The sequence below is a fragment of the Labeo rohita genome, chromosome 19, assembly GCF_022985175.1.
Source record: "Labeo rohita strain BAU-BD-2019 chromosome 19, IGBB_LRoh.1.0, whole genome shotgun sequence".
Lineage (NCBI taxonomy): Eukaryota > Metazoa > Chordata > Actinopteri > Cypriniformes > Cyprinidae > Labeo > Labeo rohita.
Genome location: NC_066887.1, coordinates 12,399,439 through 12,413,900, shown reverse-complemented (window position 1 = coordinate 12,413,900; position 14,462 = coordinate 12,399,439). Strand labels below are relative to the sequence as shown.

Genomic DNA, 14,462 nt, shown 5'->3' with positions numbered 1-14,462 from the left:
ATTCGTTTTAGCGAATCGCTAAGTGATTCAATAAAGCGATTCGAAAAAGGTGTCCGCTGGAGTACATGCGCGAGAGTGTTTGTGCACGATGTTATCGCTGTGTTTAATTTCGACTGTATCAACCGTGTTGTCTGTGGATGCAACGTGTCACCCACCTCACAGTTTTACTGCCAGTGTTCTCTCATTCAGTTCCGAGTCGATTCAAGTGAATCATTCAAAAGAACCGACTCGCTCGAATCGGACATCAGCTGAAAGTAGAGCTCAGAAAACAGCATCAGTAGTTCAGTGAGTCAGACAGCCCTTCTCTCGGGCTCAGATCTACACCGGGAATATTTCACACCACACAGCTGCCTCATACAGTACCTCTTGGGCTTTAATGTTGCTCAAAAAGCTTCAGCGGACTAATGCAAAAAACTAAAAAACAATGGATAAGCGAAACTGCAAACCTATGATACAAACACTTGCATTTCACATTCATTGACGAGTAAGTAGGATCTTTTTTCCTTTTTGCAGCGCAGTGCACAGATCCTTTCCTGGAATATGCTTGCTTGAAATCAGCCCGGTTATATCAGTTTCAACTACTGTAGTTTGTAAGAATGAGCGTGCAGTGGCTTCAGACTCCGGTACCGGGAAGACACGGACACAAGCGCTTTGACACAGACGAGCCCGTCACCAGATGTCCACGGCTCAGCGAGTCTTCGGCTGATGCGGGTCTCCTGGGCTCCTCACCGGGATCCCCGGTCAGCGGAGCGCCTCTGAGCGTCACCTCAGCCCATCAGGGTCCCGCTCGCATCGGGCAGTTTCTGCTAGTGCCCCTGGCCGACCGACCGGGGGTGCACAGCGCTTTAGATATGGACACAGGAGAGGAACTGCTCTGCAAGGTAAACCACTGCATACTATAATGTACATGACCCATACAAGTATGATACACAAGTCAACTAACACGTTTTATACCTATGAGAACCAGCATTACATATATTGGTGTTTAGTTTGTATAGTAGTTTTTAAAAATAATAATTAAAGTGTTTGGGACGTAAGAACGCAGAGATTGTGTTTTTATTTTTTAAAGTTTCAATAATCATCATCATTATAATCACCTAAAATAAATTTAATATAATTGTATTATTACATTTGCGTCTTATTTATATTTATTGTATAAATAGTTTGATATTATATATTCAAATATGCATATTATATACAAATATGCAAGTAAAACTACTGCATGACTTAAAACAATGACATGTATGGATGTTAACAACAAAAAAATCTGTATCTCCACTACAGATGACAAAAATTAATTGCCTCAGTTTATTTTCTACACATGAAAAATGTTAAATACATACACATTCAATGGAGAAGGGATATCAGAATATGTGAGCAGATTACATGGATGCCATCTTATTTCTATCTATAAAATCAAATAAGACAGTCTTGTGGATCTGTATCAAGTATTCGCAAGAAGAAAAAGATTGGGCTGACGTGACACTCAAAAAGTCTGCATATGATTATTGCTGCCACAAATTTCACAAGACATTCTACTTTTTATAATGTTTGAGCTTTAATCTTAGAGTGTCACCTCCATTCACCTCTAGTGAACTGACTTTATCAGGTTAGAGTGGTTGTTGTTTTATAATACTATACTGAACATTTTTTTGTTGTTTTGCCATCTGCAGGTGTTTGATATGGGCCAATACCAGGAAAAAATTAGAGCCTACAGCATGCTGTCAAGTCATAAGAATATTGCACAGATCAAAGACATAGTTCTTGGGGAGTGCAAAGTATATGTGTTCCAAGAGAAGGATTTTGGCGACATGCACACCTTTGTAAAGAGCAGCAAAAGGCTTCCGGAAGACCTGGCTTCCAAGCTTTTCTACCAGGTTGTGTCTGCAGTGAACCACTGCCACCAGGTCGGCATCGTTTTGGGGGACCTCAAGCTTCGCAAGTTTGTGTTCTCAGACGAGAAAAGGTGAGAGTTATAGTTAGTGAGTGTGTTTGTGTGAGAAAGCAGGATTTTTTTGGGGCACGCCAGGTGCAGTACTGTAGCTCGTGTATCAATCCTGTGACAGCAGCAGCAGCAGCGTTACACCGGGTAAATAGTGTCAGTTCTAGTTTCATTCAGTTTTCGCTTCCTCACCACAATGTGTTACATCACAGGTGATTGGTGCTGCTTCCCTAAAGATTCAGTGGAATAAACCTATTAACACTCACGTACTCATGTTTCTCTGTAAGAGGAACAACTGGTAATCAGTACTTTGAACTCATGTCAAGAGTTTTTCTGTAGAAAATGACAGTCCTCTGAATTATGTATTTAAAAAGCCCACAATGTGGAACAATGGAATATACTAGATCTACCTGTCTGTATGTCTAGCTATCTAAATTACTTTTTTATATATTTACAATATATGTTCTTCCTTTTATTTTATTTTTTGTAAATATGACTTATACATTTTTTTTTCTTTTTATAAATAATTAATATAAAACCTTGAAATATTTTAATATTATATGTGCACTTGTATGTGTGTGTGCATTTATATATAGTTTATAGTATATATTATATATTTTTGTATTATAAAAGTATACTTATTTTAATATTTAAAAAAATTATAAAACCTTTAGATACAAAAGTATTACTTTTATTCCTTTTTTATATATTTACAATATATTTTCTTCGTATATTATATATATATTTTATATATACATTTTTATAAATATTATTTAAAAATAAAAATCAAAGAATAAACATAAAACATTGATGTATTTAAATATTAATTTGTGTGTGTGTATATGTGTATGCATTTTTAAATATATATTATATACTATACATTTTCATATAAAATTATACTTATTTTTATATTTTACATTTTTTATAAAAACATATCAATCTTATATTTGGATATAAAATAATATTTTGATACATTTTTAATAATATATATATTAGACACATATTTTTTATATTACTTTGAAATGAAAATCTAAGAATAAACATAAAACATTGATGTATTTAAATATTAATTTGTGTGTTTGTGTGTGTTTGTAAAATATTACTTTTATACATTTTATCACGTTTATTAAATATTGTATATATTTTCAAAAGTTATTTTACTGAAGTTATTAAAATTTATATAAAATATTTCTTTCTATACATATTTATTAATATTAATTTATATATTTTCAGATAAAATATGACTTGTAAAAAATATAAATATAAAATATAACTTCTTATATTTTAATAGAAATAGAAGTGCTTTTGCTGCTATACAATAAAATTCACCTTAAAAAGTTGCGTTTTTAAGATTGTGTCAAAATAATCCTGTTTATGCACATTGCTTGGGATTCCTGCATTTTGTTACATTACATCATGTCTAAATGTTTATGAATGCAAAAATACAGTGTAAATTCCCCTTGAAATGCATCTGTTTAGCGTCAACTAAACTCAAAATGCACCTAATTATACAGGGCTTCCCTAAACCCAATTAGACAACTAACCCACTGATTAGCCCATTTAGCAAACATGTTTTTTTTTTTTTTTTTACATCCCTTGATACATACAGTAGGTTTGCCATTTCTGGGCCAACACTTTAAGCCTGACCTTTGGGCATCGGTTTTCATTTGAGTGAATGTAAGCAGACAAGAACATGTAAGAGGACGTAGTCACCCTTCTCTCATAGCAGCCAACGGGTGCAGCAAGATGAGTCATAGCAATGCACACAGAGGGGAAACTCACCATTCAGGATCATACCCACACACTCAACGCTTCACTCCTGAATTCGGCACCACTCGTAGGTGAGGCACGCCGGCTGTGGCCATTGCGACACTCACAGATTGGCCGCCTGGCCTGACAGACGCGTCTAGCGCAGACTCGACCAGGGCATGCTGACATTTGGTCAGACGAAAAAGTGCAAAGAAGCGTTTCTGTTTTCTTTCACTTTGTTCGGCACCAAGCAGCATAGTGACAGGTTATGCAAACCTGCTGTTCGCACACACTCAATCTAATTTCCATAGCTAGAATAGCTTTTGCGAAATGCGGTAATGATGAGTGATGGATAAGCAACAAAAAGGTCGAAACTGTGATAACGCTGAGATACGGTGTGTGATCGCATACACAAAGACGCTCATTGACCTGGAATGCGTGTGTAGTTAGATTGTGAAACACACACACGCACACAAACAGGCCGGCTGGGCAGGGGCCGTTCATGCGTCACTGATGTAACAGCGCTGTTCCTGGGTAATAAGGCTCTGCCAGATGCCGTGAGCGTACGGCACAGGTGCAGGCAGAACACAGTAGACCTGCAGCACAGCGCAGTGCACTCATTTGTCCTCGGTCTCTCTGTCTGTCACACTCTCACACACACACACACACACACACACACAGGACTATGACTCATTCTCTCCACCTCTCTGGCAGAATGCTGTTGTGTCATCTGCAAACCCCCCAAACCGAGGCTGATAGCCAGTGATGAAACACAATAGCATGCAGAGCAGCTCATGTTTTACTGAAAGGGATACCACAGACTCGTGGGTCATCAAGTCTACCGTTAAAGTCCACAGGGATATTCCTAGAGTAGTCGGGGATTTGTTTCCTATTGGAAATTGAGCTAAACTTAGCCCACCGTTTACAAGAATATGTTACAGAGCGCTTTGGAATGAGAGGAAGTGTGTTTATTTCGTGTGTGTGCGTTGTGGAAACTCTCGTGCATGCTTTTGTTTAACCGAAAGCCATAATTAGATGAGGATCTGTCCTTTATTTGTTGTAGTAGCGCCGTTTGAGGGTCAGAGTGGCTGTCTTTTATGTGATTTACGTGCTCTGCAATCTGTGAGCTTAACAAAAGTGACGGAGAGTTATTTCAGCTCAGTGCACAATAAAGGAAGGTTTGGATACATCACTTTGTTTAGAAATCTATCATTGGCAGGCCCACATGAAATCAGTGCCCACAGAGTTCTGCAGAAAGCTGCGTAGATTTCCACAGAGCCGGATCACCTGTCATTTACATCACCCCACCCCCTGTTTTATATACCGGATAATTTGATTGTGCGTTTAGATTTGTTAAAAGTGTAACACAAGCGTAACATATTTTACCATGTTTAAGCCTGTTTGAAATTTGAACTTGCTCTCGGATGCCAGTTTGATAATGGCACAATAGGTACGACTTTTTGATTAAAATTTCCAAAAAACACTAGAAAGCCCTGCTGAAAAAAACAACAACAGAAACTCATTGCAGAATTTGTAATGGTTTTTACTGGTTATAATGGGAATTGCACTGGTTTTAGTGGTAACTGTCATGGGCCCTGTGGGTTTCTACTGGTAATTGGTCACCTTCTATTGGTGGCTTATTAAAACCACTAAATCGTAATGGAATATTTCGCAAAACACACTACAGAAAACCATTTTTTAAATGGTTTTAATAGTTAAAAGTTGATAGTTTGTAATGTTTGTAATGGTATTTATAGTGGAAACCAATAGAATTTCTGTGATGGTTTCTGTTGTTTTTTTGTTTTGTTTTTTTCAGCAGGGAGAGCTTTCACGATTCCTCAATTGGAGTACTTAATTTTTAAAAAAATCCTTGACTGCAATTTGCCCAAGTTGAGAAAATATATGCTACGCTGGATTAATACATGTGCTTTTGTTGTAATGTATAACATACATTAGTTCTATTGTTTATAATACGTTATGTATTTTAAGTTTTGTTCAATAAAACTATATGATTACTTGGTTTTGATACTTTATTTTAGCTAATTACTATTGCTTCATTGGTATTATACATGTATTTTAAATCATTTTAAAGGCTATCGTTTGCTTGGGTCTGTTTATTACTGCAAAAAAATGTTTTTTTAAGATATCCGATTACTCAATTAATTGTCAGAATAATCGACCAATTACTCGATTACCAAAATAATTGTTATTTGACAGCTCTAATCCCAAATGTTTAAATCCAGAGAAATAAGCAATTTTAACTAGTGTCCAATTTTATCTTGATTTGTAGAAGACAAGGAAACACCAAAAATAGGTTACGTGTTATATTAGACAGGTGATGAACTCACAGAGTAGCATGTTAACAGAACTTTCAACACACTCAAATGTATCTAGTATGATAAAACAGTGCTGCTTTACCCCACATAAAAAAATGTAAGAAATTATTTTATTCATTCGGCAGTAAATTCAAATGATCAAAAGTGACAATACAGACATTTGTAATGTTACAAAATATTTCTATTTCGAATAAATGCTGTTCCCTTGAACTTTTAAAAGAAAAAAGTGTCACTGTTTCCACAAAATCACTAAAAACAACTATATGATAATAACACAGATAATAAGAAAAATGTTTTTTGAGCAATAAATCAGCATATTAGAATGATTTCCAAATGATCATGTGATGATGAAGACTGGAGTAATGATGCTGAAAATTCAGCTTTGCCATCAAAGGAATAAATTACATTTTAAAATATACATTCAAATATAAAGAAAAACTGTACTAATAATTCACAATATTACTGTTTTTATCAAATTAATATTTTTTCCCCAAAGCATTAAGAAATCTTAATTTATGCACTTACTTTATGTAAAGTAGCAACTTCAAATTCTGTTTTGGAAAATTCCCCATAAAAATCAGTGTGGAAAATGTGGTGAAACGTAGCTGATTCTGAACAGAATGTTTAAGCCAGTCATATGATTTTCTTCACAGCCACAACATTATAACTCTTACATGATTGTACTAACCATGACGTGTTTGTTTTAGGACCCAACTGAAATTAGAGGGTCTGGAGGACTGCCACATTCTGCACGGGGAAGACGACTCGATGTTCGACACGCACGGCTGCCCTGCGTACGTAAGTCCAGAGATTTTAAACGGCGGAGGGTGCTACTCAGGCAAGCAGGCTGATGCGTGGAGCCTCGGCGTCATGCTGTACACAATGCTGGTGGGTCGCTACCCTTTCCACGACCCGGACCCCGCAACCCTGTTCTCTAAGATCCGACGCGGCACATACTGCCTCCCCGACGGGCTGTCTTTAAGGGCACGCTGCCTACTTCGCAGCCTGCTCAGAAAGGACCCGGGCGAGAGACTGACCACAGCGGAGGTCCTCATTCACCCGTGGTTTAATGGAAACACGCAGGACACAGCAAACGCAGAACAGGAAGTCAACCTCAGAGAACAGACAGTGCCCCAGATAGAAATGGAGCAGGACGAGGATCTTTTCTCCTGAGGAAACCGATATAGCTTGAATATGGACCAAAACTGTTCGTTATCTTGGTGTTTTGTTTTTATCATTTGGTTTCTTATATGGATTTTGTAATAGATTCAGAAGTATACACTCAGTGAATACTCACAAAAAGTACTGTATCATCTGTGTCAGGTTTAAGGATAGTGTGCACAGCCAGTGTATTTTGAAGTCGTTTGCTAGTGAACCATTCTTGTGCTGTATGAAGTTTAATGAGACTGGGCATTATGGGTCACGTGATAATGAGAGAATGTGAGAATGTCGGCGCGGTGACTAACCTCGACCTATGGGCCAGACCTTTGGCTTCACTCTTACTGTCAAAACGAAACATGTAGGTTGACTCACCAATTGAATAACTGCAGTACCAAAGGTACGTGTCTCTTTTAATAGGAGGAGAATGAAACCTAGAGGTGTCTGACACATACATATATATGGAGGATTAGAAGTGCGGCTTAAAAATATAATGAAGAAAAAATTGTCAATGTATTTAAATTTTTAAAAAATTATCATTTTAATAAAAAATACACATTAACTTATTTCAATCATGTTTAGACAATATAAAAATAAATAATACATTGATAAATAATTTTATAAATGCAAATGGTTTTTAAAAAGCATTTAAAACAACAACAAATTGCATATTTTCAATGTTTTTCTTTACCCATTGGCAGCCATTGTGCATCAAAAAATATCCTAAAATTCTATTGAAAGTTCACTGGTTGCTGCCATTTATGAACTGTCCAATGATATTTTCGAAGTTGAGTGACAGATGGATAAAGAAAACAAGAAAAGCAATTTTCTAATGCTTTATCATGTGCAATTTAAAAGCTGAATTGTTTTATTATTTCCATTAATAATTCAAAGTAATATTTTGTTGTTACATTTAAAATTTTAAACATTAATTAAAAAAATCTAGTAATTAAGTCAGTCCCACTTTATATTAGGTGGCCTTAACTCTTTTTATGTAAATTTACTACATTTATGCATGTTTTTACATTTGTACTTATATTTAAAAAAATACCTGTATTTAATTGCATCTGAAATTAATTTTACATTTCTAATGACACTTTTTGACCAATTTCTTACAACTTAACCAACCCATACCACTAAACCTGTCACTAACCTTACCCGTATCCCATCTAAGTAGCAGCAAACGTACAATAACTGCTTATTTTCTGTTGTAAGAACATAAAGCCACCTAACATAAACTGGGACCATAAAGTCTACATTTGTTCATTTTGAATGTCAGTTTATCTTTTTGATAATTGAATTCATTTTATTTTTAAGTGGCACTTCCCCTTACGTGCTATAAGCTGTTTTAAGTCACAGATACTGCTATTCTAACTTATCCCTCTCGGAACTGCCAAACTGAGAGCCGTTCAAAGGTTAAATGTCACTTATTGACCTTTTAAGACTGTGACATCCAAGAGGTCACGGTTACAAACAGATTCTTAAACGTTCAGGATGAGCTTCTTACAGACTGACACAAAGTGTTCATGTTATTCTGCTGTATCCTGATCTCTGCAGTCCTTCTAGTCACAGTTTCCTTACTTGAATCCAGGCAACCTCATAAAAAGCATGAGGCTACAGTATGGCAGGCCAGTTCATACTGCGGGTAAGATATAAGATGACTCAACAGCTGGGCGTTGGTGCAACGAAGAGGAAAGGGCTATGAACCCAGATTAGTGCGCTCAGTATGACTACGTATGCGTATCTTTACTCAGACTTTCAAGAAAGGAGAACGGTACTACAACAGCATTACTGTAAGGGTAGAGCGTGCTAGAAAGGTCTCTTTTCTGCTTGCCCTCGTGTTGGGGGTTGATGTTACCTCTGAATCCAAGCATAATGGTGATATGGATGTTTATGGTTTCTGAAAGTCTCTTTATAAGCAAAGGCTGGAGGGTATGCAAAATGCCTGTCTCATGCATGCAACACATGGGGAAAGCTGACACGAGTGCACAGAGTTCATATTGCACTGTGAATTATGTATTTGTGACACAAACCCCAAGGCTTGACCATGAGGGTTTAACGATTAAAATTCATTGTACAAATGAGCATTTGTAAATATGTACATCTTAAGTGTGTGAACAAAATTGAATAAAGATTACTCTTTCTTATTTACATCTGTGGTGAATTCTGTGAAAAAGATCTCTGCATAAGGTTTGTATAAAGCAAAACTGTAGCACATTGCGTCTAATCATCAGAAATCACTAATAATTAAACTAATAATTAAAGCCTCAAGATGTCAGTATAACTCCTAAATAAAAGAAGTGTGCCTTATTGTATCGAATGTGCACTTGTAGTGTACTTCAAATTTTAGAAGTCTATTTTAGGCACCTACTTTAAGTATATAACTGTACAAGCATGTAATATAATAATAATAACAAAAGGCCACTTATGTGTTCTTTAAGACAATACAGCTTCATGACTATTTTTTACACACTTAAGTGCACTTCAAAAAAAAAATCTTACGTATTTTATTATAAAACATCTAAAATAACTAACAAAGTCTTTGGTTCTAATTTTAACTGTAGTGTTATATTACATTTTAAGTTAATGTTTTAAATTTGCAACTTCATTATTACAAATGTATTTAAATAAAATATTTCGATTTCACGTTTTTAATCGATTCTCATTTTTACGAAACATATTGGGTGACCAAATGCGTTAGTCATTTAGACAAATGAACTCTAGAGAGAAGCATTTTGCTAATATATGCAACATATAACATATTCATTATAATTTTTACTGTTCTTCAGTGTTGAACTTATATGTTTGAATAAATCCGTCAAGTTAAGACAGCTGCCATTTAAATGTTTAGTTTTCAAAAAACGAATTGGAGTAGAAATATAATTATGTAACTGTAACTTTATTATAAAAACTTGACTTGTAATTTAGTAACTGTAATGTAACTGATTCTAATGTATATTTTACAGCATTATTTGAGAGATGTTTTTGAAAACATACATTTAGTTTGCACTTCAGTATATATTTAAGCAGGTGGCTATACTATGTTCATAATAATAATAATTTTTTTAAGTATGCTTAATCTGTGCTTCTTTTTCACAAGGGCACTAACCACTGACAGCAATAAAACATTCACTTGTGCTAAATTCAGGGCAGACTGAAAGAGAAAGCTTAATGTGTATTTTGACCTGTGAGTCAGGTAGCTCCGCCCTCTGTTATGACTTCACAGAGGCTTGCGTAAGGGACTGATTGGGTATCAACAGAGTAGCTGGAGCGTCTCTTTTGTTGGGCGGCTGCCAGGGAGCGTTGCACGCCATGGATGCAGTTGCCAAACATGTCGGAGCTGGCCTTGGGTGACGCTCTGATAAAAAGTGCCACTGTGCTTGCACTACCCATATTATCTTGACACTAGTCTCTCTCAGTGACATTATGAGTCACTACCAAGTGTATGAAGTTGTCTCCAATTCAATAGATGATGTGATGGGATAAGGTCATATTTAAGGGCCGGTTAGCAGCTTAGTTGTGATATGCAGTCAGGCTTTAGACGTGATGATAGATAAAGGGGTGTAAAGTGACTCTGTAAGCAACTTGCGTCACAACATGTCAACTGCACTGACTATTAATCTGGTCAAGTGAAGGTAATACCATCAGCCATGAACTTGGGTCTCTAGAGACTTGATTTCAAGAATTTACAAGAGCAAAAACACTCCAGGAGCCATTATGATGCTCAGCGTATTACTGCTGAGCATGTCATCTTTTGACAGTACCATTTAAACACAAGTACTAAATCACATTTGCTGTTATTACTGGCAGTTACACTGCCGAGACTACATTCCCACACATAAACTAGAAGCAGAGGTTCACAAACAAATTGTTTCATACTGCATCATTTTGGAGATTTTCCATCTAGAAAAAAACTTTACAACAGTACACTAATTTCAAAAGTACACTCGTTTGCAGTCAAGGGAATGGGCTGACAGGGTTCAAAAGATTATCAGTTGAAGAATGTTATTTGTAAGATGTTCAAAATATAAGTCAGACGCCAAGTACACATCTGTTTTGGATGTATGCATTGTTCATTGGGTACCATATTTTTAATTGCATGCAATTTTTAATCATATTTGTGTACTATTATATATTTATTAATAATTTGAATTAGCTTTTATGTTTATATTTTTAGTAAATGCTTTGTCTTTCATTATTTTTCTATTTAGCTTTAATTTAATTTTATTAGAATTTTAGTTTTAGCAATTTAGTTAAACATTTTATTTCAGTTAGTTGCCAGGGCAACACTTCAAATTTTTATTTCAATTTTTTTTCATCTAATATATTATAATATATTAGGCTATATTTTTTTTTAGCTTATTCAGTGAACCAAAATAACAATACTTGAACATGATTTATGCACACTTCCACATATCTGCTATAATAAATCTAAAAAGTATATAAAAATATATAAAATATATATATAAAAAGGGAAAGATTTAACAAAGTTACTACACTCTAAAAAAATGCAGGTTTAAAAACAACCCAGCACTGAGGGAAATATGGACAAACCCAACAATTGCGTTGTTTTAAACGTTTAACCCAGCCTTCTGGGTAGTTTTGTTTAACTATATTATATTTCTTGCTTAAAATAAACCCAAAATAGGTTGGAAATAAACATTTATTAATATGTTCAATAAATGAAGTTTAATTAAAATGAAATGATAAACATGTTTAAATTGCTTATTAATGAACCTTTTGATTGTTGCTGATGCCTATAGTAATTATGTGTTTGATTTTTAATTTACATCCTATTTTGGGTTAATTTTAAACCAGACATATAGTCATTTTTAAATAATAGTTGAGTTAAATAAAACTACACAGAAGATTTAAAAACGATGGGTTTGTCCATATTTCACCCAGCATTTTTATATTTTAGAAACTCTTTTAAGGGCAACTATTCATATTTGATTATTAGTGTTATGTCACACTCATGTGGAGAGGTCTGGTACTGCAAAAATTACTTTTTTCAAAGAAAAACACTTTATACTTCTGGAAACAGGAACATAATAAATTGGATAAAGAAAGGAAAATTCACTAGAATTCACAGAGTAATTTAAGCATGTTTCAGATAATGCATTTCCATATGTGCTAAAATACTCTGAAAAGCCTACAAACTTGGCAATGATTAACCACCAGAGGCCAGTATTTCAGCAAAAGCTGATAAAGATGTCGTCAGGCCTGTTGAACAGATGGTTCGATGGTTCTCCATGCTAAGTGCAAGCATCTGTTTCACGGTCTGTTTCACTATGTAAGCTACATCAGAGCTCAAAACATTCTGCCATTCACTCACTCAAAATGGAGACTATTTTCCCTGTAACCTGGCATCTGAGGAAAGTCTACAATATTTAATAACTAGTGTTTGCTAAGATATTACTGTTATGACTCACAGGGTTAGAAACATCTAATCCTGCCAATGTACTATACTAAATAAAGCCACAAGTTTCTCCCAAACATGTTAACATTACCCCAACGTGACGTTACGAACAGGATTATCAATTATTTTAGTGAAGTACCTGTATTAACTGATTTCAGGTGTGCTTCACATGCTCTGTCATCATGCTCTGTCAAAACAGCAAATTTTGCTGCTTGATATTGCAAATTGGTGTGTCTTGCCATAATATTTTAATGTGTTATCTTAATTATGAACACACTGTACCCTGGTGAAAAAACCAGCATATGCTGGTAGGTATGTTTTGATGCTGGAATGCTGGTTAGGTAGGTTTTGATGCTGGTTTAAGCTGGTCCTTGACCTGCAACATGACCAGCAAAAACCAGCAAAGGACCAGCTTAAACCAGCTAAGGGCCAGCATAAACCAGCAAAACCAGCATCCCAGCATCAAAACATACCTAACCAGCATCCCAGCATCAAAACATACCTACCAGCATATGCTGTTTTTTTCACCAGCAGTGCACAGTTTTACCGTTTACTGCACGTTGTTATTCTTCTCCTTGTTTTTTTTTTTATAGCAGCTAAAGAATCGGAAGTCTCGCCCATAGGCTTAATTCGGCTGAAAAATAAGGTGGATAATTATATAGATCAGTGGTTCAACTACATGAGCGTTTACACTATGGATGCAATGTGGTCTCTTGTTTTCTAAATGTGAATGAAAGTGATACGAATGTGAATGAATGTGATACCTTAAAATGTTTTGTACCCCCTTAACCCTCCTATAGCTGTGTTGGGGCTCTTTTTCATACATGGTAACATATGCCTGAACGATACAAGAACAATCTTAAACCACTTGGAATGCTTTAGATATCAGTTAGCACATTTTGGTAGAGTTGTCAGGCCTCATAGTGACAAAAAAGTTTTGTAAAGACAAAAAAAAAATCTATTTTTATGTCCTTGTAGCGTTTCCTCAGGATTTTTATCCTTTTCTGCTTTGTGAATGTGATTCAGGTTTGAACCAGCTTCCTTAACATTTCAAAAGGCTTTTGTCTTCTGCAAGTGACAAATAACATGGGGAATGTTGCAACAAATCTGAGAGCGAGCTAATCTTTTAATAATCGTACTATGGCGCGCTGAATGCGAGCTGCAGTATGCTTGTTCTCCCTCATGAGATCACGGGTTTGTCAGAGCTCTGTTGGCTGGCTTATATCATTACCCCTCCTGATGGAAGTGAAACTTTCAGAGGAGCCATAATTTCAAAACTGCTCAGACAGATGACGTTTGAGTCACACTCATCATTTTATTACCGCTCTCTCTAAATGTCATGTTCATTCCTGCTCAGTCATTCATCAGCCATCACATCTGTTAATAGACCCGCTGGAAGTCTGCTCTGGAAATCATGCAATCTGTACACCACTGAGATGGTAACACTAAACAGAGAGGCTACTTGTTGAGCCTGTTTTCACTCACAACATCGACTGGTTTTATATATAAAAGTGAATCATTGTAATAATAATAGCAAGTTTAATAATGATAACTATATGTTGGAATAAACAAAATAGGGTTATAAAAAGAGTTAGAATTAACAGATTTTGATTTGGTACTTATGAAGGAATGTTTGAATGTTTCTGATGGGACTGAAAGGGGGTTTAAAGTAACAAAAATATATGTATTTTTCTTGCTGAAATGATGTTGATGCAACTTAATTGGTTTATGTGTAACAAAATGCACACTTTTTCAGTAAATAAATGTTTATAAAACTGTTAATATCAGTGATATATGACATTAGCACTTGAGAGGGTGAAATTATATATGGTTTTATTAGTAAGAAAACAGTATGTGG

The 14,462-nt window shown here is 35.4% G+C and overlaps 1 protein-coding gene across 1 annotated transcript; it reads left to right on the top strand.

Moving 5' to 3' along the window:
• Nucleotides 1-295: 295 nt before the first annotated feature.
• On the top strand, nucleotides 296-9,336 carry trib1 (tribbles pseudokinase 1). The gene is made up of 3 exons (XM_051137412.1): nucleotides 296-881; nucleotides 1,674-1,966; nucleotides 6,735-9,336. Exons 1-3 carry the CDS (start codon nucleotides 597-599, stop codon nucleotides 7,198-7,200), a joined length of 1,044 nt encoding a protein of 347 aa, XP_050993369.1. The 5' UTR covers nucleotides 296-596; the 3' UTR covers nucleotides 7,201-9,336.
• Nucleotides 9,337-14,462: the final 5,126 nt, after the last annotated feature.

Bases quoted from the DNA above. Each gene is read 5' to 3' on its own strand.
- trib1 (XM_051137412.1), top strand. From the start codon at position 597: ATGAGCGTGCAGTGGCTTCAGACTCCGGTACCGGGAAGACACGGACAC. The intron at 882-1,673 runs GTAAACCACTGC...TGCCATCTGCAG, and splicing joins GAGAGGAACTGCTCTGCAAG to GTGTTTGATATGGGCCAATA. The intron at 1,967-6,734 runs GTGAGAGTTATA...TGTTTGTTTTAG, and splicing joins GTGTTCTCAGACGAGAAAAG to GACCCAACTGAAATTAGAGG.